This window comes from Squalius cephalus, assembly GCF_949319135.1.
Source record: "Squalius cephalus genome assembly, chromosome: 23".
NCBI lineage: Eukaryota > Metazoa > Chordata > Actinopteri > Cypriniformes > Leuciscidae > Squalius > Squalius cephalus.
The window spans coordinates 18,160,201-18,177,255 of NC_137144.1; the positions used below are offsets into that span (position 1 = coordinate 18,160,201).

Genomic DNA, 17,055 nt, shown 5'->3' on the forward strand with positions numbered 1-17,055 from the left:
CATTACAGATGGGAGGGATGTGATTATAAAAAAAATGTTGTTTATACTAAATATTCAATGTTTTCAAAATGACTTGTGATCTTGTCTAAATTATTGTAGGTGATTTACTTCAATAGAAATTAGCATTGATCACTTGACATAGCTTACGTCATTCTTAGGTAAAGATCATACTATAAGTTTTAAGTTTTGCTTTTAAGTGTTGCTCACCACCACATTTTTCTTATTTTAAAATAATTTTTTTAATATTTTAGTTAGACTAAAGAAATGAATACTTTTTTCATCATTAAAATTATCAAAACTGACAGTAAAGACTTAAATGGTTGCAAATAATTTCCATTTTAAATAAATGCTGTTCTCTTGAACTTTCTATTTATCAAAGACTGCTGAAAAAATGTATCAGTTTCCACAAAAATATTAAGCAGCACAACTGTTTTCAACATTATTAAGAAATGTTTCTTGAGCAGCAAATCAGCCTATTATAATGATTTCTGAAGGATCATGTGACACTGAAGACTGGAGTAATGATGCTGTAAATTCATCTTTGCATGATCACAGGGAAAAACATTTTTAAATAATTATTTTCAATTGTCCTAACATTTCAGTTACTTTTTTTATATATACTTTTAACAATTCATGAAATAAATGCAGCCTTGGTGAGCATATATAACTCCCTGTATCATATGTCAGACACTAACCCAGTGTCTCTGCAAGAACTATCACTTCATGCTTCTGATAAAGTCAACAATAACATTAACCACTCCCATTACCTATCAGAGGTGTCAGAACCAGATAAATACACCTTGTTTACATGCAAAATAGGGCATTCATACTTACTCTCATGCCATTCCAAACAGCAAGGACATTTTGAAAATGAGGATTGCTGAAAGATTTGGTTTGATAGCTCTTGGCGTCATAATTTACAGTCTTATGAACATGTCATTTATCAGACAGGAGAAGAGTAATGACAACAGGTTACAAAAGCCAGAAGATCTGGAGGCTCTTAGCCCAGCCAACACGTTTATGTGGGGCCCATATGGGTTACAAATGGGCGACAGGGGTACAGAGTGGGCATGGGCTCAAAATGGGCTTCTTATCTGGGGCCCATATGGGTTACAAATGGGCTACAGGGGTACAGAGTGGACATGGGCTCAAAAGGGGCTTCTTATCTGGGGCCCATATGGGTTACAAATGGGCTACAGGGGTACAGATGGACATGGGCTCAAAAGGGGCTTCTTATCTGGGGCCCATATGGGTTACAAATGGGCTACAGGGGTACAGATGGACATGGGATCAAAAGGGGCTTCTTATCTGGGGCCCATATGGGTTACAAATGGGCTACAGGGGTACAGATGGACATGGGCTCAAAAGGGGCTTCTTATCTGGGGCCCATATGGGTTACAAATGGGCTACAGGGGTACAGATGGACATGGGCTCAAAAGGGGCTTCTTATCTGGGGCCCATATGGGTTACAAATGGGCTACAGGGGTACAGAGTGGACATGGGCTCAAAATGGGCTTCTTATCTGGGGCCCATATGGGTTACAAATGGGCTACAGGGGTACAGATGGACATGGGCTCAAAAGGGGCTTCTTATCTGGGGCCCATATGGGTTACAAATGGGCTACAGGGGTACAGATGGACATGGGCTCAAAAGGGGCTTCTTATCTGGGGCCCATATGGGTTACAAATGGGCTACAGGGGTACAGATGGACATGGGCTCAAAAGGGGCTTCTTATCTGGGGCCCACTTGGGTCAACTAAGTAGGTCCAACATGGGCAAACCCAGATGGGCTCCCTATGTGAGACCTAGTCAGTTCACTAATGGGAAATGAGTAGGCTACATACCCAGCCAGCACATGACCGACCTTCAACGTTGAAATATAGTTGAAATAATGTCAGTTTGTTGTTGAAAAAGATTAACAAAAACCATTCTAAATCAACGTTGACATTTTTACAAGATCCCCAGCCAACACATGTGGGGCCCAAACGGGCTGCAAATGGGCTGATATCCGGGGCTCACCTGGGCTACCCAACTGGGAACCCAGCTAATTTTGGTTTTGTTGGCCACGGATTCACGCGCAAACATTTACATCACGTTTCCCAGCTCAACGTGGATTCATCCGCAGACACCAGAGGACAATCTGGACAGAGCTTGCCCCAGCTAACACACCCATGTGGGGCCCAAACGGGCTGCAAATGGGCTGATATCCGGGGCCCACATGGGCTACCCAACTGGGAACCCAGCTAATTTTGGCCGCGGTTTCCGTGGTGGCCCCACATGTGTTAGCCCAGATGGGTTGATGATGGGCTCTTGATGGGCTCCATATCGGGCCCATGTGGGTAACCTAGGTAGCACCCATTTAGGGCCTACAGGAATCTGCCCACATGGGTTGATGATGGGACCCATATAGGTCTTATCTAGGGCTCTTATGGGCCACAACGGGTATATATATGGGCTACCATATTTGTCTGTTTGGGTTACCTTATTTTACAGTAAACCCCTAAATACAATCATTACATGTAATCCACTAAACTATACTAAAATGTTAAAGGTATTCAATGAACAGAAACCAGTAGTTCACTTTTAAAGTTACTTTATTAAGCAAATACAAGTATCACAAAACAAGAAAAGAAAAAAGTAAAAGATTTAAAACACTTCTAAATCAGCGTTGACATTTTTACAAGATCTGTACGTTGAAACAACATACAGCAGAAATATCTGCCTTTCAACATTATTGTGACAATTAATTAGCATTTCATAATGTTTTTGATATAACAGCTCTTCAGTATATGTTAAAATATAATTATCATTATTAACAATAATAGTTTCAAACCTTTTGCCTTATGTGATTTTGTTTGAATTTACAATTTTGTCTGCTTGCCTAACCGTTTACATTGCATTATTACATTTGTATTCATACACTGTCATGTCATTTGACTAATTAATTAAATAATAATACAGACTGCAAATAAAACTCAATACACCGCTATGTTAACTGTTATTAAAGTATTGTTATTGGTTGTTTCGCCGTTTTACTTTGAGCATGATTGGTTAATCTGTCTGTCTTCCAGGAAACTGTCCAATGAGAATGTGCGCGGCTCTGCGCGGCTCAGTCAGTCACCGACCGAGAGTAACGGACGTATTTTCAAATTTAAAATAGGCGCGCACTGAGCAGCAGCTGAGCTGCTGCTTGCATTGATTAGCCTACTCGGTCAGACCTGGATTATTTTATATCTGCCTGTTGAATTCTTAAATTTTGAGCGAATTTAAGTTGATATCAATGAAGAACAAAAGCTGGAATGTGAACAGAGGAAGGGTTCGTACGTGGTCTGTAAAAATACTGGCGATATCAGGTAAGAAAACATTTTTCAGTCCTTATAGCAGTCAGTTAAATTAACGTTAACGTTTATAGACATGAGAAACGTTAACAGTCATAGGCTTAATGCAACCTTATACGTTCAATAAGTTATCTCTGTGTGTGTTTTTGTACTGCTGTAGCAATATAAGCACGTATTTCAATGTAATTTAGTACCATCTGACATTGCTGTGTTTTGTTGTTGGTAACGTTGTGTGTTTAATGTCAGCTAACGTTAGTTTAAAAACGCATGAGAGGTAAAAAAGCGTTGGAATGAGTAAAGTGATAAAACAGTCATTTATTCGTTAGAAGTATGTTTACATAACCTCTTCAAACACTGATAACAGTATTGGAAATATATTTGTTTACTTTTTTTTTTTTTTTTTTTTTTTTTTTTTTGTGTGTGCTTCCCTTGCAATGATACACATTTCTGATGGGATTGCCATGCTTAAAGTTTATGTTTACATTTTTAATCATCATGTAACAACTAACAGTCTCAAAGATGACATTACTAGGGCTGGATTTATTGGATGGGATGCACGCTACAATGTTCCATTCATTCATCAACTGAAAACAGGTTGACTAATCGATTCTTGGGATTTAAGAATTGATATTGTTTCGTAAAAATGAGAATCAAATAAAATCGAGAAATCAATATTTTTTACCCAGCCCTTGATATTACTCAGTTCATGTAGTGTGAATGTTATAATGGCAAACGTTTTTTTTTTTTTTAAATTTAAGATTGTTTGAAGGAATGATATAAGAAAATACTGCTTTTTAAGGACTTTTCATTGAATAATTTCTTCTTTCCCCCTCTTCAGATTCGCCAAGGACCAGCTGATTACTGGCAATTTGGTGGAGGATTATTCTTTAGCTGCTACATTGCACTATCACTTCTGGTACAGATTCATTGGCCTTTTGTGTTATTTTTTATTTTACTTGATTTAATAAATTACTTTTAATTAGTAGCCTACAATGTATGGTTAGGATTCTGAATTAAAACAGTGTAATGTTTCGCCACAAATATTATCAGAAATATACGGAGCCCCCAGGGGTCAGGCAAATTGTTGAAACAATATAAACCTGCATTGAAAGATATAATTCAAAGAGCAACAGACCACAACCCTCTCAGCTCAACACCACAATTTGTTGATTTCTTCATCTGTTTTAAAGATGAAATCATGACCTTATCATTATAGTAATCGTAACTGACACATGGGAGTAATATTAATTTTTTTACAATTCCATGTTGGGGCTCTGAAGAATTGCTTGTGTGAATACATAAAATGTGTTTTAGAATGGATAGTGTTGTATACTTTGTTTTCTACCCGACTAATTGAACTGTAAAGTGAAAATCTTGTACATGACTTATTTTGTATTGAGTTTTTCTTGCTTTTATTTATACAGGATAGTACAGACAGCAGGCAAGAAGTGAAGAGGAAGTGATGGCATCAGGAGCAGCACAACCAAAAGCTTGTGACCCCATGGAAGTTGTCCGAGTGCGTGGAAGAACAAGTGTAAGTGCAGAAGCCGATCTTAGGATGTAGTGGAGGAAGTGTATATGAAGAAGATATAAAGGAGCCAACTTGTTTAGTTTTTAAAATTGAACTAAGAGCCAGTGCAAATGTTGTAAAACAGGAGAAATATGTTCTGTAACATAACATTAGAGCGAGTAGACTTTGTAAAGTTGCTACTACTTACATGTCAAATAAGCAATATTTGAGTTGGATGAATGATGGGCAAATATTTGGTTTTCTAACTTGTCCTGGGAACCCTCAGTACTGCACACCCACTTCAGATCTTGCAGTTTCTATAAATGAGCTAATGTGATGAATCCGGTATATTAGATGAGGGAAACGTACAAAGTCTGCATCTGAAAACTTAGGCAGCTGACTCATTGCCTCGCTGCCCTATCAGGCAACGACTTAGCAGACAGCGTTTACACACTAAGGTGCCTCACAAAACCGATTTAGTTTAGTTTTTATTTATTTGAGCAGTAACCATTCTGATTTCAGACAGACTTATGAGGCAGCATAACGGTTTAATGATCTTCAACACTAATTATTTTTTAGAAATTACTTCAAAGTGGTAAAAGTTGGTCAAAATGTACATTTTGTGCTTCCAATATGCAGTGCAGGGGGTGTTCCAGGACAGGTTTGCAAACCCCTTATCTAGATACACTTGATGTGGGGCACCAAAAGGCTAACCTGACACATCTGATTGAACTGTGAAAAGGAATTAAAAAAGTGGCATAATGGTTGACTGATTTATTTTCTCTTTTCAAAGGGCCGTTGGGAGAGCGACAACAGAGGAGTGAGAAGCTGCACGGTTATTGTTTTGTTTGTGAAATGGTTAATTTTTCAGATATGCATATATAACGTGTGCATATATATATATATATATATATATATATATATATATAAACTTTTTTCTTTTCTTGTTTTGTGATACTTGTACTTGCTTAATAAAGTAACTTTAAAAGTGAACTACTGGTTTCTGTTCATTGAATACCTTTAACATTTTAGTATAGTTTAGTGGATTACATGTAATGATTGTATTTAGGGGTTTACTGTAAAATAAGGTAACCCAAACAGACAAATATGGTAGCCCATATATATACCTGTTGTGGCCCATAAGAGCCCTAGATAAGACCTATCTGGGTCCCATCATCAACCCATCTGGGCAGATTCCTGTAGGCCCTAAATGGGTGCTACCTAGGTTACCCATATGGGCCAGAAATGGAGCCCATCAAGAGCCCATCATCAACCCATGTGTGCAGACTCCTGTAGGCCCTAAATGGGTGCTACCTAGGTTACCCATGTGGGCCCGATATGGAGCCCATCAAGAGCCCATCATCAACCCATGTGTGCAGACTCCTGTAGGCCCTAAATGGGTGCTACCTAGGTTACCCATATGGGCCCGATATGGAGCCCATCAAGAGCCCATCATCAACCCATGTGTGCAGACTCCTGTAGGCCCTAAATGGGTGCTACCTAGGTTACCCATATGGGCCCGATATGGAGCCCATCAAGAGCCCATCATCAACCCATGTGTGCAGACTCCTGTAGGCCCTAAATGGGTGCTACCTAGGTTACCCATATGGGCCCGATATGGAGCCCATCAAGAGCCCATCATCAACCCATGTGTGCAGACTCCTGTAGGCCCTAAATGGGTGCTACCTAGGTTACCCATATGGGCCCGATATGGAGCCCATCAAGAGCCCATCATCAACCCATGTGTGCAGACTCCTGTAGGCCCTAAATGGGTGCTACCTAGGTTACCCATATGGGCCCGATATGGAGCCCATCAAGAGCCCATCATCAACCTATCTGGGCTAACACATGTAGGGCCACCACGGAAACCGCGGCCAAAATTAGCTGGGTTCCCAGTTGGGTAGCCCAGGTGGGCCCCGGATATCAGCCCATTTGCAGCCCGTTTGGGCCCTACATGGGTGTGTTGGCTGGGTAGAAGACTGAAGAGAATAGAAGATCAAGTTGATAAAATAGGTGAGTTTACATAGGCTACATACATAAGTCTATTATATATATAATAGTTTAAACTTACATATAATTAAATAGAGTAGGGGAGAGCGGGGCACAACCTAACGCTTTTTGACTTTCTCAGTTTGTGTAAATCTACTTATGGTTCAGAGTATTTATTTTTTCCCCACATTAATTTCCCACATGTCTACTACAATTATGTGTTTTTGTTTTATTAATACAGTATATACTTTTTTCTTGATATACCCCGAAAGAATGGAAGTGAAATGTGACAACATGCCCCATAGGTGGGGTACATTGTAACATGTGTGGGGCACATTGTAACATAACATATGGCAGCTTAAAATGTTATCTGATCTAATAAAAAAAATATACAAAACAAACTAAAATATTTTCTAAATAAAATACAATTTAAAAACTTTTTCATATAAAATAATGGCAATTTTTAATAATTAAATATAAACTGATTTTTGAGTTTTGACTATGAACACATGAAAACACAGCTATACAACATAGTTCAAAACAAATAAATAATTAGTAATTTCTGAACATTGACACTCAGTCTTTATTCACCTTTTTCTCACGTTTTCTCAATAAAATTAATAAAAGTATAGAATATAATAGCATATTTCTAATAGGGGCACATTGTAACGCAGTGTTACAACATGCCCCCGCCTGCACAACTGGGATTTAAACCCTGCTAGTGTCTTCTGCTAGTTAGCGAAACATTAAATAACTATCTCAACTGTTAAATAACATCTTGGAGATTAAACTAATATCAGATTTGTCTTATTTTAAATAAACACAAAAAATAGAGATGAAAAATTAACTTAAGTAAGAAATTTACTTTTGCTATGGTTTAATAAATGTCTATGGATATCTTCCAAAAATAAAATAATTTTGGCGGATTTTTTTTTTTCTATATAGTGTTGATATGGCAACTAGTAAATAAACAAAGTTTCGTCATCCAAGCATGTGCGGAAGTATTTAAAACAAGCGTGTTACAACTAACCCCGCGTTAGGTTGTGCCCCGCGCTCCTACAGGTTATGTGTATTTGGCGTGTTGTCCGAAGGGAGGGCTCCGGTTGGTATAGCCTAGTAATAGTTCGAAGTGAGGCGATAGGATGCTGTAAAACTGTCATAAAACAGAGGTAAGTCTGCTGAATGTATTCCTATACCTCCTGAGGCTAATTGAGTTGATTTGATGAGCTTCTCCCATGTTAATTAGGTTCATTATCTGAACGTGCTCCTCCCGAACTTTGCTAGTAATTTTAATTTATAAAGCACATTTACACACAGCGCAAAACATCATTATTATATGTCATGTTAATAAAACATCATTAGCCGACTGACTCACAAGTTTTCCAGCATCCCTCCTCCACCCCAATAAGTAGCTCACTCTTATCTGTTCCTATCCCAATCCCAGCCAGGGAAACTCTGCGTTCGAGACACATTTTGAGTTCGGAAAGCACGCCAAATACGCATGTTTCCTACATTCGATTACATGCAAGTGTGAACTTGTGAAGTTTTCAATATATTGTGGCACTATCTCCAATGTTATATCTACTTTAATTTTCAGCCAAAATCATAGAGCCTGAGCCTGTTGTAAAACAGAAAATCACAAAGAAAATTGAGGTTAAGAAGTTGTATCCTCAATCGCGTCTATTCAGTTCATGGGGAGCTGAACTCACAGAAGAGGAACAGATGGAAGCAGAGAGGCAGTTTCAGGAGTATGGATACAATGTGTTCCTCAGTAACAGATTACCAGTGAACAGAACATTTCCTGATACTCGAGACCACAGGTAACACCTTCATAACTTTAAGACATAAAAAAAAAAAAAAAAAAAAAGTTTCCTGTAACATTTCTTATTATTGTTGAGGAATCTTAAAGTGACAGTACCGGTCAAATGTTTGGAAACATTAGTATTTTTAATGTTTTTGAAAGAAGTCTTTTATGCTCGTCAAGTCTGCATTTATTTGATCAAAAATACAGAAAAAAAGTGCTATTCTGAAATATTATTACAATTTAAAATAATGGATTTCTATTATAATATAGGCTACACTGAAAAAAATGATTCGTTGAATTTGAATAAAAAAAAGTGCTTACATTTCATGCAGCAAATTGCAATTTGAATGATAGTTTTTGAATATTACTTCTGAACTATAAATATATCTTGAAAGGTCTTGAAAGGAAATAAAGTGCAAGGTACAGGCCGTGACATCTGAACAAATTTCATGAAAAGCCTGAATATCCATGCTGCCAGCTGCAAAATTACAGCATTAAGTGGCTCGCACACCGGACGAAAAGCGCAGCGTTGCGTCTAGGACAACTCGAGGTATCGCACACCGCACCCCTATAGTCTCCAAGAACTCCTCCCTCCTTTGTAATCACGCATATGCCCATGGTGATGTTTGTCAGGTCAGTCAAGAAGTCATCTCTTTGACTGTCCTATATTTAAATAAAAATAAACTGTTATTAGACATTATTTTTGATTCATAACTGTTTGTGAAGTCTATACAATCAACGGTATTTTTAAATTAACTTTTTACACAACAGACAACTGATGGACTCATACACAACTATTAAAAAGGGTGCAAACATTAACTGATGCCCAAGAAGCAAAGTTGATGCATCAAGAGAATTTTTTTCATTTAAATATATAAACACAATTTACCATAACCACAATTTATTTAATTGGTCAACATTGTCTGGGCTGAAAATGTGGAAACTCTGCGTGTAGAGAGCACCTCAAATGAAAGCAAGCACACAATGATTAATATTGTTAGTTCAATATATATACATACCACACCATTAAAGCTGGCGAAAAGAACTGATGTTTTAGTAGTAAAGATATTTGCATCAATCATCATCATTTCAGGGACATAATTACAGGATCCTATTGTTAACTTCACTAAAAAGATTCAGAAATCCAATGCTATATTGTGAACTTTACAGATAGGAAAAACTGTGGAAATTAAGCAAACACACAAACACAGTCGTTGACTGACAAAGTACAAGGAAGCACAATCTCTTCCTCATTGCATTAAACCCATAACTGCAACTGAAGTTTTATTTTTTTCTGTAACATGCAAAACTGTTACCCTGGTAATCCAGAGTTCTCGGGAGAGCACAAGTTGAATTTGCTCAGCGAGTTACTCTCAAGTGGGTAATCCAGCACCCGGAAAGCGTACCTTCCCTGGGGGCCGCCATTGGTTAGCAAGCCATCACCTGCTGTTAGCATTCCATTGACTCCCATTCATTTTGGCGTCACTTTGACAGCGAATAACTTTATATCTGAGGCGTTTAAAGACTCTATTTATCCATTGTTTATTTCTAAAGAAACACGAAAATGTATAAAAGGCTCCATTACCTTGTATCTTACGTTATGGCAATCGGGGGAACGTGGTTTAGGTGGGTTAGGGTTAGGGCTGTGGGAACATAGACATGCTTCCATTACTCCAGTCTTCAGTTTCACATGATCCTTCAGAAATCATTCTAATATGCTGATTTATTATCAATGCTGGAAACAGTTGTGCTGCTTAATATATATTTTTTATAACTTTTGATACTTTTTTCAAGATTTTTTTGATAAAGAAAAAGAAAAAAAAAGAAAATCGTTATATTACAAAAATAAATTATATTTTAAAGTATTTTAAAATAGAAAACCATTATTTTAAATATTTCACAATAGAACAGTTTTTTTTGGTTGTTGCTTTTTTTCAATATTTTTGATCAAATAAATGCAGGCTTGATGAACACACTCACTCACTCTCTCTCTCTCTCTCTCTCTCTCTCTCTCTCTCTCTCTCTCTCTCTCTCTCTCTCTCTCTCTCTCTCTCTATATATATATTTGTGTGTGTGTGTGTGTGTGTATGTGTATGTATGTGTGTGTGTGCGTGTATATATACATATACATATACATACAGATGTGCTATGAAGATCTACCCAAAGGACCTGCCATCTATTAGTGTGGTTCTGATTTATTTAAATGAGGCTCTCTCAGTCATTAAAAGGGCAGTCCGCAGCATCATTGACAAAACACCTGCTCATCTACTAACAGAAATCATCCTGGTGGACGACTACAGCTTGAATGGTTAGTTTTACTCAAATAATTTTACTTCTCAAATAAATAAAATATAACAAATATTTAAAGATATTAGATGTTCTAAAAAAATTAAGCATAGAAAAATGTTATCAAGAAAAGTAAACTTAATTAATGAAGAATATAGAAAAATATTTACACAGGGCTTGCATTATTCTATTAAATATTATCATTGATTATATAATAAATATTAATAATAAAAATTGCATATTTTAATTTACGACAGAGGATCTGCAAATGGCTCTAGATGAATATATTAATCTAATTAATAAAGACAAACCTGGCTTAATCAAGAAAGTGAGACACAAAAGGCAGATGGGTCTTGCCAAGGCAAGAATCACAGGCTGGGAAGCGGCCAAAGGCCAGGTGGTGGCCATTCTGGATGCCCATATTGAGGTTCACAAGGAATGGTAAATGCTACTACAGTCTGATTTTTATAATATGAGGGATGTATTGTCTTTGCCATACAAATATTTGACTGCCTTATTGTTCTAGGGCAGAGCCACTGCTTGCAAGAATCAAAGCAGACAGGACAGTAGTGCTTTCGCCAGTGTTTGACAAAGTGTGTTTTGACACCCTGGAGATTATTAAATATAACCCCTCTGCTCATGCGTTTGACTGGAACCTTTGGTGTATGTACGAGTCTTTCCGGCCAGAATGGTACAAAATGAACGACCCGTCAGAACCAGGGAAGTAAGTGGTGTAAATTTTTCATCATTTTAAAAAGTTTAGTTTCATGATGCACTATACATTACTATGCACTCAAATGTGTAGTGTATGAATTTTAATAAGGTTATTTTGTCATTTAACATTGGAGTCTGACAGACTCTCCCCCTCCACTATGCATGGAAATCGGCGACAGTTAACTGCAAGAAGTGTCCAATATTCCAAAAAAAATTCTGTTAATTGAGTGTATCATCCGGGTATTTGAAGTGCACTTTTTCATTTTGGAATTTTCAGTGTGACCCCAGAGCACACGTAGGCCTAGGTCTAAGATGTCTTCTCAAGAGCGCTTCATCTGGAAGGCATCTGTTGTGTTGTGTACAAACATCTAATAAACGTCTTTTAAAAGTAATTTTTACATACATTCTAAATCATAAACCTCTTAACATTTTCTAAATGTATATTTAACATCTGACAGGAAACTGCTCAGATGCGTTTCAGATGAGCAAACACTCAAAAAAAAAAAAAGTCTTCCAGATAAAAACATGCACATCAAATAGACGTCTCTGTGATGTACGTGTGCTACTCGCTCTATACTACAAAACTGCATGGAATAGTGCAGAAGTATGCGAATTGGGACGCACCATGTTAATTTCCTATTTTTTTTTTTTTTCAACTCTTCGATCATTGACGGAAATCTACGCCTTTCCATGTTTTCACTGTTATATGGTAGGGGCACTGTTACACATCCTCTGAAAGAGTACTGAATCTTCAGATCAAAACACATGTGAAGAAGCAGAAACAAGCGATACCATATGTAAGCATATGTAAAATAACGCAATCATCAACATTAAACAGCATATAAAAAAAAAAAAAATGTTACTGAATGAAATGTCGACCAAGGACAAGGTACAGGACTGTGAAGCTTTGGGGTGTTGATGGACTCGATCTACCCCAGACAGCAACATAGTGTCGGCCCAGATCCGGCCCACATCTGGTACGTGTGGAATCCACATGTAATGGACGTGGCCTGGATCTGGGCCGACACTACGTTGCTGTCTGGGACCCCATCTGTGTTTTGATCATCATTCTGAATTCTTTCTTATCCAGACGTAGTCTTTGAAAACAAAAAAAACCACGATTTTCTCAGCTTTTGTTTAAAAGCAGATGGTTTGTTCTTTCTTTGATATATTGTGTGTTCAGATACAGCAAAACTTTTGTGAAAATGATCAAAAATGCTAGCGGTGGCTGACAACTTTTTTCAAAAACTCTGGTGGGGAAAGAGTTAAATGTAAAGGTAAACAATGAGTCCGCACACCAGAGAATGCTCCTTAGCGATTTTAATGATAGCTCACCACGTGTAACGTTTCGGGCCCAAGCCCTTCATCAGACATGACGAAGTCTGATGAAGGGCTTGGGCCCGAAACGTTACACGTGGTGAGCTATCATTAAAATCGCTAAGGAGCATTCTCTGGTGTGCGGACTCATTGTTTACCTTTGCTACTACTTGTCTGCCCAGCACCCAGTTTTATTGTTTTGGATGTGCGTGCTGTACCTTTGAACTCTATTGAAAGAGTTAAATGTCCCTGCAATGTGACAGATACATTTTTAAAAGAAAAAAATTCAGTTTTTAATCCCATATAATAATCCCAGGACATGTCAACATACTTAAAGTCACCATGAAATCTAAGTGGACAATTCTTTTTTTTTATTCCAGTAGCTATTTATTTTAAAAAAATATTAATTAATATAATTCAAATGTATTTAATCAACACAGTCTCACCCCCAAACGTCACATACTGACGCGTCTTGACCAAACGGCAATATACGACGAAAAGGGTACCCCTAAAACGTCCGTATGTGACTATTCGGGTTATGGGTAGGTTTAGGTATGCGTTAGGGTACCGCTAAGAGGCGCTGCTGGTGCGCTTATGTCTTCGTCTCATATGGACGTTTTAGGGGTACCCTTTTCGTCGTATATTGCCGTTTGGTCAAGACGCGTCAGTATGTGACGTTTTGGGGTGAGACCGGGCTGATTTAATTCATGTGACCTCATAATCTTTCATCAAAATAACTTTCCCTCCCTCTTGCAGCGAGTCTGCGACATCTCTTCCTTCTCTGATGATGTGTTTATTGGCGCGACAACCTGTCACTCACATGACATCACAGCAATAGCAAATTACAACCATCCAATCAATTCCCAAAGGGCAAAATCAAGTCCCACCTTAAATTTTTTTCCTGTTTGAGAATCCATTTCACTTCGATATACATCACAATAGGAAAAAGACTATCACAACTTCCATTTCATGCCGGCTTCATTACATAGGCTACAGTTTGCAGTTTATCATTTGATTGAAGTAGAACAAATAGTCAGTTACTGTTTCTGAACTGTTAGGAGTCCCTCAGTCATGGGTATCCTGGTCGCTGATCGTCAATTCCTGGGAGAAATTGGAGTTTTGGATGAAGGAATGACAATTTATGGGGGTGAAAATGTGGAACTAGCATTACGTGTAAGTTATTACTACACATTATCGTTTGCAAGTGCTTATAATATGTGTAAAAAGTGCTTGAATTTGATCAATATCTGATATTTAATGAATAAATCAGGTCTGGCTCTGTGGCGGGAGTATTGAAGTGGTGCCATGTTCAAAGATTGCACACATTGAAAGAGCACATAAGCCTTATTCACCGGATCTCAGCAAACCCATGATTCGAAATGCTCTGAGAGTGGCTGAAATCTGGCTGGATGAATATAAATCAAATGTGAACATTGCCTGGAATCTCCCTCTAAAGGTAACAGTAATAGTAAACATGTTTCAAGGTTAGCTCAGGATAAGTTGAATATTAACAGTCTTGTTTAGAACTATTCATTTCATTGATCTTCATATCATCACACTGGACCTGGTTAATAAAATTACCGTTTTTCCTCTAGGATCATGGGATTGATATTGGTGATGTGACTGAAAGAAAACAGTTACGAGAGAAACTCAAATGTAAGCCCTTCAAATGGTATCTGGAAAATGTATATCCTCTGCTAGACAGTTGGAAAGACATAATGGGTTATGGTGCGGTAAGTTACTCAAAGTCTTCTAATATACACCATTTCCCTCCTAAGAAGAGATATAAATAAATTATGTTTATAGTTGGTCCATCTAACCCAGTTATTCCAAAACCGCTGCTGTTTATTTTCATGACAGTTGAAGAATGATCTTAAAGAAGACTACTGCATTGATCAAGGACCTGTTCCTGGAAGTGTACCTATTCTGTATGCGTGTCATTACTATGACCCTCAGGTACTGTATGTAAGTGTAAACCTTTACTGTGAACAGCTACGTCCAAAATGCACTCTTCATTTCAACATCTCTTACAGCATTGTCACTACAACCGTAATGGAGAGATATACATTGGACGAATCAAATCTCACACATATAACTCTAACCGTTGTCTAACGGATCCCGGTAGTGGAAGCACACCAGAGTTACATGACTGTAAACAAGCCAAGGAGAAAGGACTGAGTATATACTGGGACTTCACTCAGGTATGGTCCTGCTCTGCATTTTATTAGTTTATTTATTTTTATGAAATATTTCACACCACATTGCTTACCTCTTTAAAAAAAAATATATATATATATATATACTGTATATATATTTTTAATACAATCGCTAGGACACATTTCTCAATACTTAGGTCTTTTTTTTTTAACTACCAAAACACTTCATACATGTTTCAAATCAACTCATTCTTCCAAAGCACTTGCAGAGGTTTTCAGCCAACAAACACACTTTGTCAATCATAAAACTCTAGCATCCAGGTAGTATTATACAATGTTTACTTTTGTAAAATTTCTTTACAAAACAAGAATGACTCACTTTACTGCAATTCACTGCAGCATGTTACATGGTCAATGTTTGCATTACCGTATAAGGTAATACTTTATTTTACAGTGTCCTTAATACATATGTTACATGTACTTGCCATTGTAATAACAGAAAATTATGCATAATTACATGCAACTAACCCTCAACCAAATGCTAATCCTACCCTAGCCCTATAGTAAGTACATGTAGTTAATTAATATTACTCCGTACTTAAATGTATAATTACACTGTATCAATGACACCTTAAAATAAAGTGTAACCCCTTTTGAGTGGATGCTAATGAAATTAAAAGACTAACACTTGTGCAGGTGTTCAGTTCCATCTAATTGCTTTGATTGTATTTGTTTTTTTTAGATTCAGAATATATTTCAATATCGTATTACTGTAGAAATGGTGCAGATTTATATCTTATTCATTTTTGTGTTCTAGGTTTTGTTTGTTAAACTTAAGTTTAACAGTTTAAAAAGAAAAAGTATGTTAACATGCAAATTGGCCTTTCTAGTACATAAAGTTTTGGTGGTGTTTGTGTCTATGTGAGAAAAAGATGTAAATTGAAAGATGTCATCGTAGGATGCATTTTGTGCCAAAGCAATGATAAATGATCCACAGTTTAGCCCACATAGACTGCTGTTGTGATCACTGTGAAGAGCTGTGAAAATGTGACCTAAGTATTGAGAAATATGTCCTAGCGATTGTAAAAAAAAAAAAAAATTTAAGTGTGTGGTTATTCTGTGTTCTTTATATAATTGAAGAATTGATATAATCAGTCAAACTTAATTTCATGTTTTCGTTTTAAATTTAGGGAAATGCAGTAAGAAATCGAAACACAAGCCGTTGTCTCGAGATCGGCCGAGGACAGGATTCCTACTATCATCTCATTTTGCAGACATGCACAGGACAAAAATGGACAATACAACATGTCATCAAAGACTTTTAAAAGGTAACATTGTAAAGGGAATAAATGAAGAACAAACAAATGTGTGTGTGTGTGTATGCGTGTACATGTTTTTCTATCCTAGTGGGGACTTCAACCTGAATGCACACTGACTCATGGGGACTTGTGTCACCGTTGGGACCTAAATTGATGTCCCCCATGAGGAAACAAGTTTTTAAATCATACAGAATGAGTTTTTATTTTATTTTTATTTTTTATGTAAAATTGCAGAAAGTTTTCTGTGATGATTAGGTTTAGGGGAGAGAATATACAGTTTTTTGCAGTATAAAAATCATTGTCTATGAAAGGTCCCCGTAAAACATGAAACGTGTGTGTGTGTGTGTACCCATGGCCCTACAGAGGATAAAACGGTTTAAAGAATGGATGGATGGATACCAAATCAACATGTGAATGTACATGGATACGTTTGATTTTGCAATCTTGTGTGTGTGTGTGTTTCACATCCTATAACAAGTTTAAATTAACTGCCAGTTTAACCTGTTTATTACTTTGAGACATTAAAACCTAATGCCGAATGTTATACTGTTACTGTGAAGTCAGTGTTTTTTAACAGTGTATGCCCATCTCAATCGGGCCAATGGCAGTATCCAATAGAACGG

At 37.2% G+C, this 17,055-nt stretch overlaps 1 protein-coding gene across 2 annotated transcripts in view; it reads left to right on the forward strand.

The window, feature by feature from the left end:
• The first annotated feature begins 817 nt into the window (after window positions 1–817).
• Window positions 818–17,055, forward strand: part of LOC307150964 (putative polypeptide N-acetylgalactosaminyltransferase 8) — a 40,757-nt gene continuing 24,519 nt past the window's right edge. The window contains exons 1-12 of one of the 2 annotated variants that reach the window (XM_079858661.1): window positions 818–1,003; window positions 6,823–6,860; window positions 8,434–8,656; window positions 10,782–10,948; window positions 11,184–11,367; window positions 11,453–11,650; window positions 14,016–14,130; window positions 14,228–14,413; window positions 14,553–14,690; window positions 14,818–14,913; window positions 14,991–15,158; window positions 16,304–16,983. In XM_079858661.1, coding sequence (XP_079714787.1) covers window positions 8,559–8,656; window positions 10,782–10,948; window positions 11,184–11,367; window positions 11,453–11,650; window positions 14,016–14,130; window positions 14,228–14,413; window positions 14,553–14,690; window positions 14,818–14,913; window positions 14,991–15,158; window positions 16,304–16,438 — 1,485 coding nt within the window. In that variant the 5' untranslated portion in view covers window positions 818–1,003; window positions 6,823–6,860; window positions 8,434–8,558 and the 3' untranslated portion in view covers window positions 16,439–16,983. Of the gene's footprint in view, window positions 1,004–6,822; window positions 6,861–8,433; window positions 8,657–10,781; window positions 10,949–11,183; window positions 11,368–11,452; window positions 11,651–13,872; window positions 14,131–14,227; window positions 14,414–14,552; window positions 14,691–14,817; window positions 14,914–14,990; window positions 15,159–16,303; window positions 16,984–17,055 lie in introns of those variants that run through there. The other variant, XM_079858660.1, reaches the window with a different exon arrangement.